Below are 23,069 nucleotides of genomic sequence, written 5' to 3'. Positions count from 1 at the left end.
TTTCTCCCTCTGACAACAAGTGCGGTAAGAGCAGAGCCGTTCAGTGCTGCCCTAACTCTTCCAAACTAAAGCCTCAGAGGTGAGGGAGGCCCAGCCCGCGGCCCTGAGCCCGGGGCGGCCGGCAGCCCGCGCTGCTCCCAGCTCCGTCCTCAGCTTCTCCCCCGCGGCCTCTCGCTCCCGACTCGGCTCTCCGCGCGGTCCCTTCTCCACCAGCCTCGCGGCGCTCCCCACGTAGCCCGAACAGCGCTTCTGTTTTCCTGCCCAGCCCAGACCTTTTCAGTCACAACCCACAAGGCAAGAATCAGCGAACGGTTTGTGCGGAAGGGACCCCGGAGCCGCCCGGCTCCTCCCCGGGGGTTCAGGGGCTCGGAGCCCGCGGCTCGTTCCGGACCCGCCGGCGCGGGACTCGGGCTGCGCGGCGCCCCCTGGCGGCCGGGACCGCAGCGACACACCGACCGCGCCCCCGCGGGGCCGAGCCCGGAGCCCGGAGCCCAGTGCCCGGAGCCCGGAGCCCAGTGCCCGGAGCCCAGTTCTCAGCGCCCGGAGCCCGGTTCTCAGCGCCCGGAGCCCAGTGCCCGGTTCTCAGCTCCCGGTGCCCATCCCGCCCGCGGGAGGCGCGCCCCGAGCCCCGGGAGCGGGTGCCCCCGGCCCCTCCGCTCCCCTTTTCCCGGTGCCGGTGACACCGGCGGAGCTGCCCGCGCGAGGCGACTGGGGCTGGTTCTTTAAAAATGCCGCCGTTTATTTTTTGTACAAACTAAAACACCAGAGGTCATCGAATCCTATATTAAATACATAAATTAAAAAATAACCATTCATAAAACTTTACATACCGTAAGGATTCTCTTCTACACGTTAATACATATGGTACAGATACACGTCCAGTGTTTATCAAAGGGTCGCTCTGCCAAGTCGCTTAGAGTTCTGTTCCAGAATAGACACCAAAAAAACTGGGAACAAAAAGTACATATAAAAACACCCAGGTGCTGATGTGAGGGAGGCCGGGGGAAAGGAAACACCCTTTGAATCACCAGCAGCTGTGTGGGTGTGTATCGATCCGTGCCCTAGTGCGAGGGGAAGCCTGGCCTACCCGGTCCTCGTGGGATGCCACGGAGCAGAAAGCTCTGAGGATGTTCAGAGGATGACTCTCACCAAGATGAGGGCAGGGAGCTGGAAAATGAAGCGCATCTACGAAGGAAGCTTACGTGCTCCTCCAGGCACATCAACAAGAGAGGATGAAGCTGCGAGCCAGGCTGACGATGCCGCAAGAAGTCATTCCCTCCTGCAGCACCAGCTGCCTGAACTCACCTCGCCTCACCAGGCCTTCATCAGAAATGCTGAAATTGAGAGAATAGTCTTCAAAATCTCCTGGCTTGGTCAGTGGAGAAAAAGCAGCACGTCATGTTTTGGTCAACCTGACATGCACTACGTTATGCGGCTCTTCCGCTGCCTTGGTGGAATGGATCGCCCTGAGAGCTGGTCCTCCTGCTGCAGCCTAGGACAGACGGAGGAACCCAGGGCTACAAAGCGTGTCCTCAAAGGCTGCGGTAAATTGATTTTGGTTTTGCTGGTTGGTTTTGGGGCAGAGAGGTTGGCTGCAGTGACTAAAATGAGGGAGGATTCTCAATAACCTGCTTCAAGGAAGGTCAGGAACAACAGAAAGCCTTGGATAAACGGCCTCAGGACAGAATGGGAAGGAGACCTCAGAAAAACAGATCCAAAAATCAATTGCCCATGAGATATAAAGCTAAACCACAAGGATATGTACCAGTTGTGGCAGCTAAACAAGTCTTGATTCAGTTCCCCATACTGAGGTTGGAAGTATACTTTCATAAGCTATAGCAATGATTCGTTATGTACAACAGGGAATAGATATATGCATATACATGTATATATATGTGCATATACATATATACTATATATAGATACATGTATATATATATACACACAAACCAAACTCATTTTGATCTAGCTGACAGCAGGTTTGCATTACTCGTATTAGCAAGTGTGTTTGAGACATGGCTTACGTTATGCTGCAAGGGAGCAAACAGCTGTGGTTCCGCTCTCTGGAGGGCACACAGTGATCTTTTAGAAGTCTGCAGGCCAAGAAGCTGTGGATTGTCTACCGTCCCACCACCCCCAAGCTCGAGGAACACCTGTACAGGTATGAGGGAGGTAGAGGAGATCAGGCAAAACAGAGAAATGACCTAAAATGTGCACAGTGGCTCAGAGAGCCTCAATGAAGAAGCTCACCATAAGACCCATCAGGTACATTCCGAAACCAGGCATTTCCTTCTCTGCCATGAACCTTCCCTGCAATTGCCTGAAACAAACCTTTTTAGGCCTCATTTTTTTAACCAAAGTGGAGGTGGAAGTTATTGCACTGTCAGGGAAAGCAGAAGCTGCTCATTCTTCCACAAGGACAGTTCAGTGTTTTAATCTCTGCACTAATGCTAGGGAAAGCAGTTTCCACCCTGTATTTACTTGTAGGACACTGCAGCCAAGTGGTATGAAGTGAACTGGTGCTGCCACAGAGGAAAAAGGAGTGAGAGGAGGGAATAACCACAGAGGAACCTCCTAATTTTTGTAGCCAACAAGGTGTTGTAAAGTTGCTTAGTGATCTAAACGTGTCACAGGTGTGGGACAAGACTCAAAGGGCCCAACTCCAGAGCTTCAGGACTGAACTGCTAGCAGCACCCTTGGAAAGCACATGGAGGCTTGGGCCAACCTTATCTACGGATTCTTCTCCAGGGGAAAAATAATTTGCACAAAGAGCATGCAACAATCTTGTGTTCATTTACCGTATCTGCCTACAAGCCTGTTTTTAAAAAGATGAACCAGCAAACATACAGCTGGTGCAAAATGCAGTAACCAGACTGAAAACGACTGCTGCAAGAAGACGTGGTCACTGTAATTTAAATTAAAGAGCTGGGGAAAAAAACCTCTTGCTAATCGCATCTAACCTTTGATGGAAGACTTAACACAGTCTCTGCGCAGACAAGAAATTAGGATGTTGGGAGTCTGCCCAACACTGCAATCCAATTGGGTGAATGGACGTTAATGATTAAAAGCTATTCTGGGCAAAACTATCTGTGAGAGGCAGTCACTCCCCACAAGAGAGGAAATTCATCCCTGCTATGGCTGAGAAACAGCCTGCGACCTGCTTAGCTGCTGTGGCAAGTTACTTCACCGCTTTGTGCCTCAGTTGCTTCATTTAATGGTTGGACCTGATGAGCTTAGAGGTGTTTTCCAACCTTAATATTTCCATGATTCTATGATCTGTAAAAATAAACAACCAAAGGAGAGTCTTTGTAAAGCACTTTTAAAGCTTATGATGGGCAGAGTCAGTGTGCGTAAGATGTCGGTAGCTGTGAGCCCTGTTTTGAAGGTTGAAGTAATGCACAGGCAGTGTTCTGGCCCTTAGTTTTCTGTTCTGTAATACAGACATCCATTTCTCCCAGTTAAAATTAAGGCTCCAGTATGGAAGACAGTTCAAATAAGAAGCCTTGCCACAGGAGCCTGACGTCTGAACAGGCACGACTGTCTCCAGGGAAGTGGACAGAGGCCCAGAGAAGCAGGCGCTCACGCAGCACATCAGTGAGAAAGGAAGCTGGGTACAGCAGGCGACTTTGTTCCCCACAGGCACAGGACCTCCACAGCGCAGGGTTTGTTTTTTACTGACTATAGGGGCATGTGACCCCTCAGGAGATGCCAAGACTGAGTTCCAGGCTTTGTGATTAAGAGAGGTAAGTAATGCTTTGAAATGCAGACTACTTCTAGGTATACTTAACTGTAGAAAAATCTAAACAGACTAGCAACACTTCTTACTGCTAATAAGGATGTGTTCACACAGCTTTTCCCCACTTTTGGTTTGTGTGTCATTGATCAGGAAGCCAGCTAACATCAGTTTGAGAAGCCAAGCCAAACCAAACCATTTGTTCCAAGCTGCCATGGAACAGTTGGAAGCTGATGATTTGTCCATCATACCACATGGACAATGGGGTTGGCTTTTCCCCACTCTGTCCTCCAACACATTTATTTTCTTTCTCAGAGGCTACTCTGTAGGTCCAATCCAGTGATCCTCAGTGTATTGTTGAAACAGCAAAACCAAGTGTGGTCATTATTATCTCAATGGCAATCTTTAAAGAGTGTGTAAAACATGTGATAATGGACAGGCTGTTCTTCATGGAGGGAGTGTGAAGAGTGATGAGGCTACAACTCATCAGAAATTCTCCTTACCCTCTTTTTCCCTTCCTTTGTTGTTCAAGGTGGTACTTTGCTATAGCCTCAAGTGCAAAACATGATGCTCTGTCCTGCTCATCCTGGCAATAACCCGGAATGCATTTTTCCTTTCTTCCCCCCACCCTGCAGCTGTCATTTGTTCCTGAGGTTCAAACCAAAGAGGGAGAGGATTCCCTGCAGGGCGAAAGCCAGACAGTTCAAACGGAATGCTCTGTTGCCAGCATCTCTCCACGGCTCTGAGCGTGTCTCCCGCTCTGTCCTGTTACCTTCTGATCCACTTGTGGGATGACAGTGTCACATTTAAAATGACTGCCCTGCACAGCAGGGATAGATTTTTCTGTCTTAACTTTGGTTCCACGCCCAAGACACAATGACTTGATCAGCTGAAAGTGGTTCCTTCCCTTTAAGTTATTCCTCGGTGATGTAGGTTCACAGTCTATTTTCCTTCCTCTTTTGCAATTTCAACATATAGAATTTCATTAGGTGCAGCATATATCATAGCTTCAGACATGAACTGTCAAGTAACAAATCTTGAGTGATGGCTTTGAAGTACAAGGTGGTTGCAGTCTTGGCTACAAGTTGTTCATTTTTATACTTTTTAAAACAGGTGTAAACAATGTTCTCTTCGTCAGGGGGTGGAAGCATTTGCCTTTATAAGGATTTATCTGTGTGGTCGGGCACTCTAAAAATAAACAAAAGAACATCTGTATCAGATAAGTGGTGACTTCCTCTGCCTACCTACCCAAGCTGGCAAGATGCAGTCTATGAATCAGAAAGCTGAAAGTTCTACTCTGTAATTACAGTTACCAGCATTAAACTACTCCCATTTGTCCATGTGAAAGCCATTTGTGAAAATTCTGGGTATTTTGCCAAGTCTCTCCATTTAAACCTACAAAGTACAGCCCTCTGGTCCATAAACGTCCCCATGGGCCTCTTCAGGTGAACAGTTAGGCACCAGTTTCAATAAGTCTTGAACCAAAGCTGCCTAAAGTTCACTGGTGGCAGGAGATATGGGAGTAGGTGATGGGCTTGGGACATCAGGGCAACCCCAGAGCTTTGGCTAAGGCAGCAGCAAGACAAACACAGACTGCTCCTGTTCCAAGGAAGCCTTCCCTGCCTGTGTAATTCTCTGACTCAGACACAGACAAGAACACACAAGATTGTGATCCACAGCTCTGAGCAAGGAGCGCTGGCTTCCAGGAAATAAGTAAAATAGTCTTACCTTTCCAAGAGGCACATTGACATCAAGGCCAAAGAATAAAGGCAAGAGAGAAGAACAAGAATAGAAACAGAAACTGCAGAAGAAAAAGAAGATTGCATCAAAACTATGGGTCATGGCTTTGTAAGCATCAGGATTATTCCTGTACCCTGTAGGGCAATTAGAATAGCTATACATTCAGAAAACACTGTATTTCCCTAATTACTCCTCTAAGTACCACACCACCTCCTAGATCCCATTAATTCTGGTGATGAATTACAGCTGGCTCTGTAACGAAAGCCTGAGGTATAACTGTCACTATGAACCACCATGGGTTGACTGAGTCACAAAGCTGGATATCAAAAATACCAAGGGTAGTATTTTTAAGTGCATTAAAACCCAATGCCTGCAATTCATGCTGGAAATAGCCTGGGAATATATATACACACTCATGCATAATGTCAAACCCTAACCATTATATGTTTAATAATCAATTTTTGGATGTCTCATTTTAATTACAAATGCATTGTCTTCCCAGATATGAGATCTTGTCTTTATCTGAAGTCTGTATATACTGAAACCCAAATTGAAAAGAAAGCACGATAGTAGAACACTAACAGGTCCCACTGATTCAACTAAACAAGAGGCTCATGTAGTTCCAGAGAACTATGTCATTATTTTCAAAAAAGGTTGATCAGCATGCTTCAGAAGTGTAAAAGAACCAACCTTTTCCTCCAGATCCTTAATTTGTCTCTTTTGGATGTCAGTTTTATCTTCTAAATCTCGGATCCTCTGGAAATCAGAAAAGAAGGCATTCTAGACTACATTCTCAGTAAATTTGCTCCACCGAACAAGTAATTTAATGTTCCAAGTGCCAAAAACCTAGAAATTAATAAATCCTTTTCTTTGGCAGGGATAATCTTGCATAGCACAACTCCATCCACCTACTCTGCCCCACCACAACTTTACTGTGAGTACAACTGCTCTAAATATGCTACTGCATGTATGTAACTGTATCCTCAGATGGTGGGAATTACTATCAATAGTAGATCTCTTCCATATTATCCATTTTATGTTACTCCTGTGTGAAACAGATGAAAAGCATAAGGTTGTGGTTATACTCTTTAGAATTACATCATGATTCATTAAGATTTCTCAGTTTGATGTGCAGAAAGAGGATTAAAGAGTTATTATTAGATCTGAAACAATAAAAATATACAATACTATGGAAACTGATTCTGTGGTGAGCAGGATATGTGTAACTTACAGGCAAAGTATACTTTTTCAGCCTTTCCCAACTCCCTTTGTAATGACTCTGGCTAAGAGCTGTTCAAAGAAGCTAGAACTGCTGGCGCAGCATTAATCAGAGCAGCAGCCAAGGATGAACTCAAGAGGCTCATGAAGGCCTGGTGAGAAGAAGGGAGGGTGGACCAGTCTCCAACTCAGGATCAAGCAGGACTGCGAAAACCAGGTTGTCCTGTCAATCAGAAACTCTAAGCACTGGGCATGTGTTTTCTGGTATTCCCATCAACATGTGAGTTTGCTTTGTTTCACTGTGCAGGTGTCACAGCGTGCTGTGACCGCTTGCTGCTTTGCTCCAGGGCCTCACAGCCTGCAGAGCAGCAAACACCAGTCTTTGAATGTGAAACGTGGTACTGCACCTCAGCAGCGAAATGCAACAGCTGCCCACTGTGCGAGCGACAGAGCAGCAGTTTCCAGAAAACCATATTGCTCCCTGTGCAACACGAGCCAGAGCAGTCATTCAGTTCCGCTTGTGCCCAGTCCTATAACTAGGGATGACCAGTTTTAGTACAAAGCCAGATCCATGTGGACAGAAATCTGGATGAAAACTTTGGCTTGGAATGTTAAGACTCAAAATATGCCAAAACAGTCCTCCACAAGCTAATACCACACGTGTTTGTTTACACAGTGAAGACACAAAGTATACGAAACAACTCAAAAAAACATCAGGTCCCTGATGACCTGGAGCCTGCCCAAATTTGACCTCAGCTCAGGTTCTTTTACAGCAAAGCTCAGTTGATAGGCACGTGCATGGTTCCTTTTTCTCACCTGATGAGCCTGCTGGAGCAGCTCCATTCTCTCCTGAAGAATCTGGCAATCATATTCTCTGCTTTTTCTCAGCATCTGACGTCTTAGCTTTTCTACTGCTGTCCTCAGTTCTTCCTGCTGTTTTTCAGTAAGTAGTTCCCCAAACTTTATCACCGTTTCTTGCTGCAAAGCATTGTACAAGGTGGCCTCAAGCTCCTGGATCCTCTGGTTGATGCAATACCAAAAGCCAATTAGAGATGAAACAACGTTTAAAACACAGTGGGAACTGGGGGATTGGTGGCAGATTCAGGTGTCTGCATGAGAGGTGCTCCCTGCACTCAAGTGTGCAAAAACGTGAAAAACAGAACTCATAAAATGGTTTGATGTTTTAAGAAAATGATAAGAAGTTCTATTCTTAAGATATTTTAATATTTATTTTCACTGAAATCCCTCGCTTTGACAGTTTTTAAAAAACAAATTAATAAAAAAACTTTTTAAAGTTTTTTTTTTAAAAAAAAACCAAATTAATGAAAAAAGCTATTGAGAAAAAAGCAAAAACCTCTCTCCCCAATCCAACAGGAGTCTGTGTCCTGTCATACTGCTGGCCAGTATGGGCTGTAGAATTTTTTTTTGTACATACCATGTATGCTTGGTCAAGAGCTTGCTTCCTGTAGTCCAATTCTTCCTCCAAATAACCTTTTATTTTGCAAAATTGCTCCTACAATGAAGGATCGTTTGCACAGAAAAATGAATTAGTTACTCAGAATACTTTAGGAATTTTTATTAAATCAACTACAGGTCTCTAGCTCAGGCAGGATGAGCAGACTGGTCTTCAACTGACATGCTGTGGGGTTACTCACTGAGCTGGAAAAGAAGGAAGGGAAAATAGCTCTGGATTGCTGTGGATTGTGTGGAAAATAGCCGTGGACTGGGGCCTTGAGCAGCCTGGTCTCGTGGGAGGTGTCCCTGCCCATCTCCAGGGGGGTTGGAACTGGATGATCTTTAAGGTCCCTTCCAACCCAAATCATTCTATGACTCTGTGATAGCTGTTGTGTGAGAATACATCTGATCTACATGGAACTAAATCCATCATCCCTTTGTTAATGTCAGTGATACTGAGTGGCATTTCAGTAGCGTAATTTAGGGGTTTCCAAGTAACTGTTCTAAAGATGCTTCCTCTGGCATTGTGGACAACTCCTTTTGTGCTTTCTCTTATTTTGGAAGAAGTGTGGAATGAAGTTTCAATAAATGAAAGAGGAACTGAACGGCACATTCATGTTCACATTATTTGGGGGAAGCTGCTGTGCTTTAACTTCTCAGCCCACCTTAAGCTGAGAAATACAGCCTCAAGTACAGACACACCACAGGAACCCAGTGTAAACCACTACAGCAATCCAACCCCTGTATTTATGCTTGTTCAACTTGCAAGTTACTTCAATTAACTAGACTACAACTAGGGTAAGTACTAACCTTACTGATCCTATAGCAACTTCTGTTCAGCTCTGAAAGTTTTGCCTTTAGAGGGGTGTGGACTTAAAACATAATGGAAGAAATGAACATGATAATTCATTAGTTTCCCACAGACCGGTATTGAATAAAATGTGATACAACAGCTGATGTTTAGACTGTGAACCTTACAAGACATAAGGTGGGGTCCTTTACTTCTCTGAAAATCACTGAGCAACCTTTGAGCTCTCTGTACTTATTAACAGTGGAAAAAGAAAGTTTTCAAACCGTCATTGTTTCTGTTTCTATGTTATTCTGCTGTTGTGTGAGAATAGACTAGTAACAATTTTACGGATTCACCGACAGTCAGAGGAAGCCTGCAGACTTCATTTGCCAAAAGACCTTTTCAGTTATCTTTTGGCACACAGTGCAAATGTGACACACTCAAAGTCTTGCCACTAAAGTGTGTATTAAGGAAAGTTTGCTTACCATATCACTTTCCAGTTCCATCATCTTCTGATGCAGAGCAGCTTCAGCGCCCTCAATCTGCTGGATCCACTGGAGGAAAGACAGTAAGAGCTGTAACCTGCCGTGTTTTCTATGCACATAGGTAGGGGTAAGTGGGACATCCATGGCATCTTGTCAGTCTATTTTAGTGAACTATTGCTAGTTCTGGGCCCGTCTTGAGGCTGTTCTCCAGTGACGGGGCAGCCACAACGTCTGTAGGTAGCACTTTACAGAGAAGCAAACAGACTACCATTAGCAGAACACGGGAAGATGGAAAAGCACACTTCCTTAGATGGACAAGGAACTCCTTTCATCCCATGCATAAGGGCCCACGATGGGGCTTCATCCTATCTAAAATACCTTAGCCTTGTAGATAGCAATTATCTTTGCAGAGAAATTGCTGAGTAGAATCTTTGGAAGCTGCCATGCTGACGAACTGTGTGCTGCATTTGAGCCACAGAAAGCAATTTTAACCAAATCTTACTTTCTTTTCAGTTTCCAAATCAAGGAACTTCAAGGCACGTACTTCTAGTGGAAATTCTGCACACAGATCCCTTTAGAAGCTTTGGAAATCTCATTATTAGAAATACCACATTATAACTAAGTATGGCTTAAATGTCCGATGGTTCGGTTTATTCAGTTTATAATTCCAAGCTTCCTTTTACATTCTTTTTGCATTTGCAGTTGTTCTGATTTCACAGCCTTGGACAGCCAAGTTGGATGTTTTTGCTGCTTTAGCAAGGTGCTTGGGGCTGTGCTGGCACAATTTACTTTATTTGAGGAATCATTTCCTACAATAAAACCCTTGACAATATTGACAGCAACAACAGAGCAGAAGATTTCCAGTGTTAGATGAGGCCTGAGATAACACACAAGAGAAGTAAGCCTTACCTTTTCTGCCAAGGACAATACAGTGGAAGCCTGAATTATGGCCACTTGTTCTTCGTTTCTTAAATTCTGTGAAGAGAAAGAAAAGGAAGAAGAAAATTTGCAGCGGTTTCCTGCACAAATAAAGACAATCCAGGCTACAGACTACGTCTACAGTTTTCAGGGGATCAATGTAGTACTGGGTATCCTATTCCCATCAAAACATTCACAGGATGTAAACTCTTTATTAAAAAGAACACTTATTTTCCCTTTCTCTATGATATGGACTAACTACATTTTTTCATTCTACTGCATCTCATGAGAAATGTAAAGTGTAATTATACCCATTTGTCTGTCTCCTTGCTAGTTTTACAAAGCTGAATTCTCATTAAAGCTTTTGTAAAAATGATGCTGATTTACACCAGCACGTGAATAGACAATCATGATCCTTAATTTTTATTTCTTATGCATTTTCTTAAAACACATCTAATCTTGGCCAGAGATACAGGATGCTGTCTCTTATATGGATAACTACAAGTGGGCTGCAATGCCCACTGAGAAAGCCACAGGAGATTTGATAGTTCTTGCCTATTTATGAAATTATTTGAAGAGGAATCCTAGTCCTGATGAAGATGTGGTTGGCTTAGACTGCCAAACTGATTCACATGCTTTCCTGAAGGACTGGAGTGCAGCCAGGCCCGGTCCCAAGTATCAGTGGCCTTTGGACATTCTTCCCTGTCTGCTAAACCAGACGTTAAAGATGCTACTTCATTACTAGTTCTCTGACTACTGAAATCTCACAAATCCTTAAGTTATGGAAATAAATACTGCTTAAATGAATTGTTCTGATACTATGTAATTTAGTAAGTCTCTTAGAAAACAGTCACAATGATTGTAGATTTCACTTACTCTACTAAACAAAATGCAGCTTGTAAAGGGAAAGTACCTCCTACTTGACTTACCCCATTATCACCTAGGATGTCTAACTGCTTTATGAGGTCTGGGATGCTGACATCCTGCAAAGAGAAAATAAGGTAAAGGCATGGCATGCACATTTTATCATAGCTGCAATATTCGTCCCTCCTACAAACCATGCTGAAATTAACCAGTTCATTTTATCACTGGAGATGCATCATACACTGATTTCAGTTACCTTTGAGCCAGGTTTTATCAGAATGGTGATAATTATGAGTCCAATTCAGTTGTATCAGTCATCACACGTTCTTGCATTAGAGTGAGTTTAAATGCTTAAATTTTAGTGGCTTTATTAGCAGACATGAATGTAACAGGTTACAGCATCTACCAGTCCTGTGTAGAAGTGCTGCCTTATAAAACTGACCTACCTTAACCCCTTCCTTCATGCAGTAGATCTGCAGAGCACTCACACCATCTGAGAATGGGTGAATTTGGAGATTAAATGGTGGGGACCGTCTCTCTCTTTCCTGAAAATAAATTGAAAAAATTCCAGAGAACATATTAGAATGAAGGAGATGTGCACAGAACTCATTAAATGCCATAGCTAGTGTTTATATATTGCTTTGCAAAGCCAAGCTCTTAATTTTACAAGTCAAAGAAAGAAATATTTAAACCTACTCTGAAAAAGTGTGCCAAGTGGGATAGGATCATGAATGCAAGCTAATTATGTTACAGGATATTATTTATTTGATGAATTACATCAATACAAATTGTCTTCTGAAAGGTTGTCACCTGGCTAAGACTTAAGTGATTTGCTTAATGAAGTGTCGAACAACTATATATTGTTGTAAATACTCCCTTTCGAAACAGATATTTGACTTAAGAATACTAGGATACTCAGATTACACATTTGCTTATCCTGAAATGCTGTATGTTCTAATATCTGTGCAAAGCAGTAAGTTCAAAAAAGTTGATCAACTTAGCTATTTGTACACCTTCGTTGCATAAAATCTACAAATATTTCTCCCACTTTAAAGGACAAAAATTAAAATCTGAAGATGTTATTTCTCATCCTTTTCAGGTACTCAGGCAAGCACAGAAATGATGACCAAATTTGACTTCCAATATATTTTGGGTTTACAAACTTAAAATTCACTTATAAGTCCAGTTCCACATCACACAGAAATGCAGCCCTGAGCAAAGTACGTGAGCACGGGGATCAAGCCTTGCTTACTTAGTTTACTTAAATGTACTTAATTTCTGTTGATTTTAGTAGACTCCAGGCCAGCAATTAGATCAAAGCATGTTGACAACAGACTGGCCCAAAACACTAGAAAGACCATATCCACCGGTGTGGTAACTGAGTCACGCTGACATTAATCAGCTAAGCTTATCCACGCACACTGGGCACCTAGCTTGGAGAGAGGTGAACTAGTCAAGTACAGAGCTATTTCCAGGATACTAGAGCTGACATCCTTCAACTCACAATTAAGAATGCTGGGCCTGATTTGTTCCTCTGTTATATCACTACAATGCTGGTGTAAATACTCGATCAAAGTTGGTGTCCAGCGCAAGGGCACTAGTTTAATTTGCTACCAGCCCTATTTTAACGAGCTCATCCATCACCTCCAGCTCAAGGTTACGGAACTCCAGCAGCTCATTCTGGTCTCGGGCATCCTGCAGCTCCTGTTGCAGACGGCTGTTTTCTGCTTCCAGTTTCTCTATCTAATAGAAATAGGCAAATTCAGGATCTGTGTGACTGTTCCAAGAAACATTGAATATTTGGTGAGTAGTAGTTGAGGTGGCACAGGCAGTGCAAAATCCAAACTCTAGAGATGATTCACTGCTTGCTGTTTCACCTCAGTGAGTCTTTAGTTTACAGGCAAACTTCTGCTCATTGATTTCCTAAATATCACAAAATGCTGAGACTGGGTGTTTTCCTAGAAGGATACAATCCTAGCAAAGACCAGTGGGGCTGTTAACTCTACAGGGATGTCAGGTTAGCTATTAGGTTAGTTTGTGTTAGCTATTAAATATGCTGCTCTTATGGTAAAGCACTGGAACAGAATCACAGAATCACAGAATAGTTAGGGTGGGAAGGAACCTTAAAGATAATCTAGTTCCAAACCCCCTGCCATGGGCAGGGACATCTCACTAGGTCAGGCTGCCTAAGGCCCAATCCAACCTGGCCTTGAACACCTCCAAGGATGGGGCATCCACAACTTCCATTGGCAACCTGTTCCAATGTCTTACCACTCTCACGGTGAAGAAACTCTTCCTAATGTCTCATCTAAATTTGCCCCTCTCTAGTTTAAACCCACTCCCTCTCGTCCTATCACCACAAAAAGTGCATTGTAGGATCCAGGTTAGCCTTGAGAGTGAGCATGCAAAACCTGGGAACATACCTTGTCTAAAAGCTCTTGGTTCCTCTTAATGAAAAGCTGTTTGTCTTCCACCCAGTGCGAGTCCTGTTGGAAGAGACAGTGCTATTACAGAATAACCAAACTCCATGAGATTGGGCATGTTTATTGAAAATCTGAGCCACAACATTCAGGCTTTAAAATCTTACAGGAATTAACTGTCATTTAAAGACTAACAACATATTAGTCTACAAAGCCACAGCGAGGCTCCTGAACTCTCTAAAACCTGCCTATTTACTGAACAGCGACATCACCGCTCATGTAAGTCTATACTGAAACAGTGCTATGTATTTTGTAAACAGGGCAGGTAAGATCCAAAATAGAGAAAGAAAGTGCTTACCTGCCCTTTCTGTGCCAAAGTTTTCTCCAGATCTTCTATTTTGGCTTTATATCTCTGGACTTCAGCTTGGAGCTGCTCCTGAGCCTGTTGAAGTCAGGCACAGCATTAAACAGTAATAAAACCAGAAATGTGACCGGTATTAGAAGGAAACCAAACACAGCAGACCCTGGGTTTATGCTATTGCTTCCACTGAGTGAGTAACTGCTTCAAAGACTCTGACTCAGCAATTTTTTCTGCCACCCCTCAGAACAGCACACAGATGCCACAAGTGAACAGAGTGGTAGATGAGCTCCCCCTCCCCATCCCAGCCTATTATTACCATGTATTGAATTACAGTAAGGAAACATAGGCTCAGCTATTTGGGGTGACAGGCTTTGCTCAAAGACCCTAGCAAGGGGCAGTCCCTGAACTGAAGAAAAGTGCTTAACAGATGGCAATAGGTGGTGGAAAGAAGTTAAGTGGCTGAGGCATCTTCAAGAGCTAGCTCAACAAAGCGTTAAACAATCTGGTGCCATCTCAGAGCTGACACTGCTTTGAGCAGTATTCTGGGCTGGAGACCACCAGAGGTTCCTTCCAGCCTGAATGATTCTATGTTTTTATTAGAGCAGCATCATTTTTACCTTGGAAAGTTTACTGTAGTCTGCATCACATTCAAATTTGAATGTTATTTGTCTTTCTCTGTTATAAACATTCAGGCAAACATTCTTAAAGCTGGTGTAATGTGTGCCTTTATGAAAACACAGAGGCATCCTTTTACCTTTAAACCCCAACCCATTCACACTTGGGCAAAAGATGAGAAAACCCTCGTGATTCTGTGCCACGCTGCAGAACTGCCTGCTTAGGGATGCCAGCCTAACCACAGGGGTTTCAGGCTCAGGTGGAGGACAGCCCCTTGGGTGATTGTGTCCATTCCAAACTGCCACTCTCTTTAAAGCAAATGAGTGAAATTGACATCTTGCATACACCATCCATGTAATTCAAACTCCATTCCTTTGTATGTCACTCTGAGGGGTTTATATGTCCTGTTACCAGTGGGATGCTTTTACCCTCAAAGAAATACTGACCTTGGCTTCTCTTTCAGCATCTATGATGCCTCCCGTTTGCTCCTGCAGGAGTGCATATGCTCTCTGTAGGGCCTGGTACTCCTTTGTCAGTTGCCGAAACCGCAGCTCCGATTCTTCTGCTGCTAAACCCTGAAGGATAAAAAAGGGATGTGTCTAAGCACCAGAGAGCAGACCACCGCCAAAGCGAAGAATGCAAGTGTGATTTGTTAAGTATGAAAGCTGGTTTATAGGTCTTGATTCAAACAGCTTTTTTTGGTGAGCTTGCCGTGAAATGAAGTAATAAGAAGAAATGTGATAGGTTTCTTTTCTTGAAGGGGGAGAAGAAAAGCATCATCTCAGATTGCAATGAAATAATAGCAGACTTTGGTCACTGTAGACTCTATGGACTAGATTTGGAAAGAACCTCAGCATTTCAGTACCTCAGAAACCAAAACTGAGGCCAAGCTTAATGAAGAACTTACTACTCAATATGTACTATAAAAACCTAAGCGTGTTTGAGAGCCTGGTCACTTGTTTTGGAAGTCAAAGTATCTTGAAAACCTGTCCTTGCCTATTGAAAAAGACAGATCTTACCTCGTCCAGATCATCATCTGGGGTTGCTGGTGTTCTATCTGTTCTATATGAGGCTACAGAAGATGTTTCAGAGTCCATGGAATCTTCATCGTACCCAAAAAATGTATCCACCACATGTCTCTATAGAAGAGAAAATAAGATTTCTGAGTCTCCTTGGAAACAGGAAGCATGAATTTCTGAGGAGGGGGCTAAGGTTAGTTCAAAACCACATTACTAGTTACTTAATAAAGGCAAGACATGAAAAAAGAGCAATGGGCTACCCTTGCAACTACCATCTCCAAACAAACGCAAAGGAAGTCATATTGAAGATGCATTCTTGTGCTGGTGGAGAATGAGTTTGCTGATTAAGTTTTCTGAGCTGAGGACCTGACTCAGTCTAAAATTTGGAAAACTTAATGGGAGTAACAACACGTTAAAGGAAAAATCTCTGCCCTTGCAGGAAGGCAGAATTGTTTGTTAACCCCAAAGCTGTTCAGAAGACATCAACATGCCAACTGATATGCAATGATAACACCACTAAGAGCTGGAAATCTGTGCAGAACAGGAAACACTCCTCCTTCTCTCACAGACACTGATGCATTTTATATCTCAGTGCCTCTCTCACTCATATTGCTACCGGAGTAAGTGAGTGAAAGCTACGCTAATACAAAACTACCATGGAGAAACTTTTATCTCACACACCTTTCCAGTATTACAGAAATTGCTACATGTTGTAAGAGATTGCTCAGACTATACAGTTTGGTTGTGTGTCTGACACCTCACTATCTCTGATCTCCATAACTGAATTAAATCAAATCAAAACCGTGAGTCATGTCCTATGAAGGCACAGATGCATGACCCTGCAGGCTTGGGCTCAAGGAACAGATCTGAGCATTTATGTACTTGGCTTATGAATAATTCTGCAGACAAACAGACTGATAAGCATGTAAGATGCACTTCTGCTTTGCGAAATTATTCACTTCTGCTGACAGGTTACAACCTTCCAAACCCAGGATATGAAACACCAAAGATGCCAATAACCTTTTGCATATAATCTTTTTTTGTTCATTACTTTTCCAAGTGAAGACAATAGCCATGTTCTCCCATGTTATAATCTCTGGCTTAGAAACAAAGCTGACTGATGAAAATACTTCTTAGCCCTTGTCTTCCAGCTATGCCTGCTGTGTGTTGCTTCAAAAGCCATACAGAAACAACGTAATGACACATCTAGGATTTACCGACCTGAAAGTCTCTGTGTGTAGGAAAGCGCTGTGTTACTTTCATGGAACATGGCTGACATACAAACGGGTGTCTTTGGAGGACAAAGAGCAACCAAGTTCTGTTTCCCACACATTATTTCCACTTTCAGGAGGTGGGACGTGGCTGTTGCAAAGTCATTCTTCACACCTAGCTGACAAAGTTGCTATTTGAACCCACTACTGACTTCTCAGCTCTGAAATTCTTGTAAATTACACCACCTTTGGACTTGGCCCAATTCAGGGTAATACAAATGGTAGCCAAGGCCTCTGGAACCAACCAGGAGAGAACACTGAGTTTCTCAGGCAGAAACTTCCACTTGAAGAATAAAGATGCACAAGAATTTTTTTTTAGCCCATATGTGCTGTGAAAAATAGATAGCAGAAGATAGACGGGAAGGTGTCTGGAAATGTAAATATATCTCAGCATAACAGATTTTGAGACCAATATTTATAGAAACCACATGGAAGGAAGTTGATGAATATTTCATAGAGGGGGGAAAAGCCCCATTTTGCTGAAAATAAAATAGCTATGCACCCTCAACTGAATTTGAAAGTGGACTTAAAAAGCTCTCCCAAAGTAAAGTGTTTATAAACCCGATCACTAAAGCAGATTGCTATAATCCACAAAGCTCTCTTTAATCAGATTGCTAAAGTGTGTCTTCCTACAGAGTCTACTAGTATTTTTACAAGCTGAAAACAATTTTTCCTCTTACCTTAATTGGCTTTGAGCTCCTTTTATGCTTTCTGCGACGAATGAGTTTCTCCCTGTCCTGGAAAGCAAGATTAAAAAGTTACTCTCTCTTTTTTTGTTTGCAGCTGTATAAGGCCAGATCTACAGAGGAAATAAATCACTAGGCTCCCACCAATTGTCTGTTCATACATCCAAACAGGAACCTGATTCCAAGTGTAAGGGAGGATTCATTTCCAAATTTGTGAGTGTCAGCCGCAAATCACTTGGAGAAGAGAGGATGGGTCATCTGAAAAAAGACCCCTTGTTGTGGAGCTGCCTTGCCAGGCTGCCAAATGACAGGCACTGATGGATCTCCTGTTCACATTACGGGGAGGCCTGTCACAGGGGACTGGTTTGGGCTCTGTATGGTTGTCTGCCTTCCCAGCAAAGGAGATGCTGCCTCTGGCTCAGCGCCATTAAATTATGGTAGTGTTGATCTCACCATTCCTAGCAATGATGGCTTAGAAGAGGCAACGGCTTGTTCTGGGGCCTTTCTCCTTCCCCTCAACATCATTATGCAAAGTCAGATGAGAAAGGGATTGTCAGTATTAAATGGCAGAAGAACATGTGAACCACTTCCTAGCAGCACAAGCTTTTCCAGCACACAATAGCGCACTGTGTGCCTGGCTCTTGTTAAGGAAACTTTTAAATGGTACTTAAGTTATAATGATAACACAGCCTGGCACAACCCTGCCTTGTGAACAGGTAGGTATCTTCCCAAGCTCCGCAGTTCTCAGTCTGCATTCATTTTTAGAGCTCCTTACACGTTGGAGTTACACTTCTGACTGGTAAGGGCTGATGCCCTACTAGGAATTCAGTTAAACTGTACCCATGCACAGCTACATTGAAAAATCTGCAGGCACTGAAAGTAAGATAAGATATGAAATCTTAGACCTCTAGTTATAAGCAGAAATACTATCAGCAGTGACCTGTACGCATGAACCACTCCAAATTTCCTGGTGTTCTGGACATACCCTTGTTAACTCATCTATTATGTTCTGTTGTTCTATGACTTGAAGCTTCAAGAATTCAGTTTCTTGTTCCTCATTAGCCTGATCCAGGTCATTAAGAGATCTTAATTTCTTTAGAGGAGGATGTGATGTAATTTTTTCTCTCTATGGTAAGAGCAAATAGATAAAATAAGATCCAGCAATTACAAGACAAAAAGGCCAGCTTTCAGTTAAAAATGAGGCATTATCTTTAATTTAAGCTGTACAGTTCTTTAAATATGCTTCAGCTACACCATTTTATTACTTTATTAATTCCTGTCAACACTTAAAAATAAAGCAGCACAGCAAGGCTGAGTTCTTCAACCAGAAAAACAAAGTTTTCTCTCTTTACTTATTGTGTAGCAAAACAACCTCTAGAGCAGCCCTTAAAGGTGATGCACCACAGCTCTTCCTTTGCCAGGCATCAAGATGGCCCAACAAATGGCAAATAGTTGAACGCCCCCCCTGCACAGTGGGTAAGCAGCTACTCTCATGACTCCATGCCTTACTGACACCCATCATATGACAGTCACCAGTGAGGAAATGGACACGCCTCAGCTATATGAAAGACACGCATACAGTCACAAGAGGAGGAAAAGTAAAAAATGTGGTCCCAGGTCTGTTTTAACTACAGTCCACGTCCTGCTGGCTCCTGAGCATACATGGGACAAGAGATGGCTACAGCCCCCGAGACTTACTCCAGCCACCCACAGCTGGCTAACTTCCATAATCTGGGCACCTATGGTGCAAAGAGCAGATGTCAGGGAGTTAAGTTAAAGCGCACGTGCTGCGTGCACATACATGCACCAGAAGGCTGCCCACTGACATCTAACATGCAGATTTCCAAGTCCCTTTTCTTTGCTGTGGGAGAGCCCAAGGGGCTGTGAGCTCTACTACCACAGCTGTGGTACGAGAATTCGTACTGTGACACCTGCAATAAGTTTATCTGTCTTCTGAGCACTGGTGAACTGCAGTATTAAATTGGATTATCCTTGTAACACTAAAGCTTTTTTTCTATAAGACGAGAAAGTGAATCTAATCGTCTCATACTAATCAGCAGGAAAGCTGCACCCATTGCAGGACAGCCAGCCTGCTCAAGATGAAGACTGCAAGACAGAGAAAAGACACAGAAACACACTTAGCAGGGGAAGTTGTCTCAGCCTGCCGCTTACATCTGGCAACCCAGAATTTCCACCTCCTTTTTTTATTAACGCCAAAGCAACATCAGTGCCTGTGTAGGGACCAGATTCTGACTGAGACTCAGCACAATTCTATCTGAAGGATATATGTCCTAACTGCTTCATATAGCCCTGATGCATTAAATTTATAACCTTAGCCAAATGTATACCACCACCATTCTCCCTTTCCGACATCCATCTACTCTGAACAAGTTCTACGGAAAGACTACACGCGCTCAGCAGCAGATCAGAACTCTACTTTGTCACCATTAGTTCTAAGAACATGTACATTCAAAGACGAACAACATGCTGGCTGAAAAAAATAGTCTTACCAGCTTCCTTTTTGAGTTCCAGGTGCAAAGCAGAACTCAATGATACAATTTTTTTTTCTTTTTTTTTTTTAAAGCAATTGACATTCAATATTCCCATTTTGGGGAGAGAATTAAAGACTGTGATTATGCATTCACTTAAATATATTGCATATGTATGCATAATACACAACATTATACCAAGTCTACTATATACAGACTTAAGCATAGTTATACCTTATCAACAGCATTACACACCATACACAACACATTTTCTCTATGCATATACACCCATACACTGTGTAGGTGAGGCAATATTAACAAATACAGATCATATAGTAAACTTAATTTTGCTCTTCAGTACCAACCATTTCTATATTTTCTTTAGTGACTGCTTTGAGTTTATCTTCCATACGCTGCAAAGACTGCATAAGTTCGTCATTTCTCTTCGTGAGGCACTTGTTCTTTTCCAGAAGAGGTTTACATTGTTTCTCAGCTTCTCGGACACGCTTCAACTGGATTGATAACAGCAATTAATAATTGTAAATAAACCAAATAGAAGATATTTTTTTCTACCTCCTTTGTTAGAAGTATTTTTGTTACTTCCCTGCTGGACTAATGTCCCAGTAAAGTATCACACAAAGCGATCTAATGGAACTGATGCTTACAGCTTCCAAAATTCACTTTATCTATAAATTTCAAAGCACAATATGTGTTTCCAAAAGATGGCTTTACCTATGGAAAAACTGAGACACGGATATGAAGCAAACCAACACAGCCAGGCAACTGTAAAGCTGCTACTAAAGTTCAAAATGACCTGTCCTTCAGCCACAAGAAATCCACTGGTTCTCTCATTGAAAGACACATTTCCATAGGTATCTACTCAGTCTGGATCATGGCAATAATCTGTTTTTTTAACGCCACACAGTGAAATACTTGTGCACGTACACAATGAACTTTGTTTTAATCAACAACTCACATATCATTCAAACAATAAAACCCATAAGATAGGAACATATCTTAGGGTATGCTTGAAAGTTCCAGCATTGGTTAAAACTGGAGTTTTAACCAGGATCTCTTCCTCTGAAAAACTGGAGTTTTAACCAAGATCTCTTCCCCTGAAAAATTAGCTCCATCCAGTAATACTGAGTGGTTTATAGATGTAATTTCTTTCTCTAAGGAGGAGAAAGAACATGGCATGCGGCTGTGGAAAGAATCATCTCTGTGCCCTGATGATCTACCTAACAAAGGCACTGCCCCAGTCTGCATTACTGTTCATCCCTGGGAGGTTCCTGCTCCTTGCAGTTCTGCTGAGGAAAGGACTGCCAGAGGTTTTGGTAGCTGTTAAGGATAGTAATCCATGTTTGCTTACAGCATCACATCATCTTACTAGGCTATATAAACTAACCCAGTGATTTCGTCTGAAGCAGGTCAGCAAGTACCTGAAGATCCCTTCTGTGAACAGAAAAGGGTGGAGCAGCTAGGAAGTGGTTACGGCTTTGATCAGCACATTTGTGGGGAAAACAACCATTTGTCCTACCCTAAGAACGAAGTCAGTTGTTGCTAGTACTAAAGGATCTTAAATTGTATCGTAGTTCCAGCAGTATTCGTGGTTGCATTTAAGAAAATTTATTCATTGCAGTCACTTCCTAAAGGCCTTTTAAAATGATTTTTTCTTTGTGAAAAAATAGGCTGAATACTTAATGACACGCAACAGCTAATCAAGCTGACTCATCAGACTCCATGCTATTCAATATCACAGAAATCTGGGGGTTGCAAGCTTTCCATAAATGAAGAGAGACACGTGGACACACTTGTAATTTGCAATCTTGATAAGATATTATTTTGCAAATATTACATTAAGAACATCAAGGAGATTCACACCACCTAAACCGATAGGAAAGCAGTACATTAGGACTCCTAGCTCAGGAATAAAAAAAAATATCAGGAGTTGAATTTCACCACCCTCATCCTTAATCAGAGAAGTAGAAACCTGGAGAGGATAAAAAGCCAGTGAGCTGACTTCAACACACAGGTACCACCACCTAGCAGTGAAACAGATAAAGGGGTCAAATCACCATCGGCCGTTCTCCTTAGATCAAATATTTAACTATTCTCGAACTAGTTGAATACTGGATGACAGACACTACTTTGTTTACAAGGTGAGTCTTGCCATATGCTCAAAAGGTCAAGAAGGGAAGATAAGTGTTTAGATAGAACCTACAAGCCTCTCCGCTTCAACTTGCATTGTGATTTTGTACTCGTATACCTTCAATGAAATAACTGTTTAATCATAAGGTAAAAACCCATTCTTAGCCTCATGAGTGACTAGCCTGATGGATGGTAAAGGAAAAGCATATTCATTACTGAATATCATCTTTGGCTATCACCCCTGGTTCTTCCTCTCTTTGCCCTTCCCTATAGCTCACAATCTCCTCCGTCTGACAGCACAAAGCTCACACACCAGTTCATTTCGTTCATCAACAAGCAAAGTGTTCCTGTCTTCCAGCTTCCGGATTGTGGCATTCAGCTCTGCTATCCTCTTCTGGTTTCTGCGCAAATCCTGTTCATTGGCAACAACACAACACAGTTAGTGACTCTTTCCAAAACAAACACCAGTCAACTTATCTGTCATTATTAACAAACTATATTTATGGTTTTTTATAGTATTGAACATGCTGGAAAAACACATACTTTTGGAAGAAATTATCCAGTTTGGGGGGTGGGGGATAATTTTAATTGAAAATTTTCAGCTGCTTAAAAAACATAAAGAGAAAACAATTTTTTTTGTAATGGGGAAGAACCAAAAGCCAGAAGATTCTAACTTTTATTGCCTTTTCTTCTACACTGCTTCCATTTGCTGGGCCACTAGGTCAGGTGAAAAAGCGAGGACAACTCTTTCAGTATCAACTGCATTTACTTTGTTATTCCTCATTTTCACTTGTTGTATAAACACCATATATTTAGTTGCATAACCAATGAGTTGCATGCTTTGTGAATGACAGCAA

The 23,069-nt window shown here is 42.5% G+C and overlaps 1 protein-coding gene across 3 annotated transcripts in view; it reads right to left on the bottom strand.

The window, feature by feature from the left end:
• Window positions 1-743: 743 nt before the first annotated feature.
• The window catches only part of JAKMIP2 (janus kinase and microtubule interacting protein 2), a 41,166-nt gene continuing 18,840 nt past the window's right edge, over window positions 744-23,069 (bottom strand). Inside the window, exons 5-22 of one of the 3 annotated variants that reach the window (XM_069869714.1) lie at window positions 22,526-22,624; window positions 20,430-20,576; window positions 18,561-18,701; window positions 17,570-17,626; window positions 15,619-15,738; window positions 15,046-15,174; window positions 13,982-14,065; window positions 13,627-13,689; window positions 12,848-12,946; window positions 11,650-11,748; window positions 11,269-11,322; window positions 10,331-10,396; window positions 9,422-9,490; window positions 8,127-8,204; window positions 7,508-7,711; window positions 6,164-6,229; window positions 5,462-5,534; window positions 744-4,921 (exon numbers count right to left, since the gene is read on the bottom strand). In XM_069869714.1, the coding sequence (XP_069725815.1) occupies window positions 5,484-5,534; window positions 6,164-6,229; window positions 7,508-7,711; window positions 8,127-8,204; window positions 9,422-9,490; window positions 10,331-10,396; window positions 11,269-11,322; window positions 11,650-11,748; window positions 12,848-12,946; window positions 13,627-13,689; window positions 13,982-14,065; window positions 15,046-15,174; window positions 15,619-15,738; window positions 17,570-17,626; window positions 18,561-18,701; window positions 20,430-20,576; window positions 22,526-22,624 (1,626 nt within the window). In that variant the 3' untranslated portion in view covers window positions 744-4,921; window positions 5,462-5,483. The remainder of the gene's footprint in view (window positions 4,922-5,461; window positions 5,535-6,163; window positions 6,230-7,507; window positions 7,712-8,126; window positions 8,205-9,421; window positions 9,491-10,330; window positions 10,397-11,268; window positions 11,323-11,649; window positions 11,749-12,847; window positions 12,947-13,626; window positions 13,690-13,981; window positions 14,066-15,045; window positions 15,175-15,618; window positions 15,739-17,569; window positions 17,627-18,560; window positions 18,702-20,429; window positions 20,577-22,525; window positions 22,625-23,069) is intronic. The other 2 variants (XM_069869715.1, XM_069869716.1) reach the window with 2 other exon arrangements.

This window comes from Phaenicophaeus curvirostris, chromosome 15, assembly GCF_032191515.1.
Source record: "Phaenicophaeus curvirostris isolate KB17595 chromosome 15, BPBGC_Pcur_1.0, whole genome shotgun sequence".
Lineage (NCBI taxonomy): Eukaryota > Metazoa > Chordata > Aves > Cuculiformes > Cuculidae > Phaenicophaeus > Phaenicophaeus curvirostris.
Note: the sequence above shows the minus strand (reverse complement) of the source record. Positions and strands in the feature narration are given on the sequence as shown.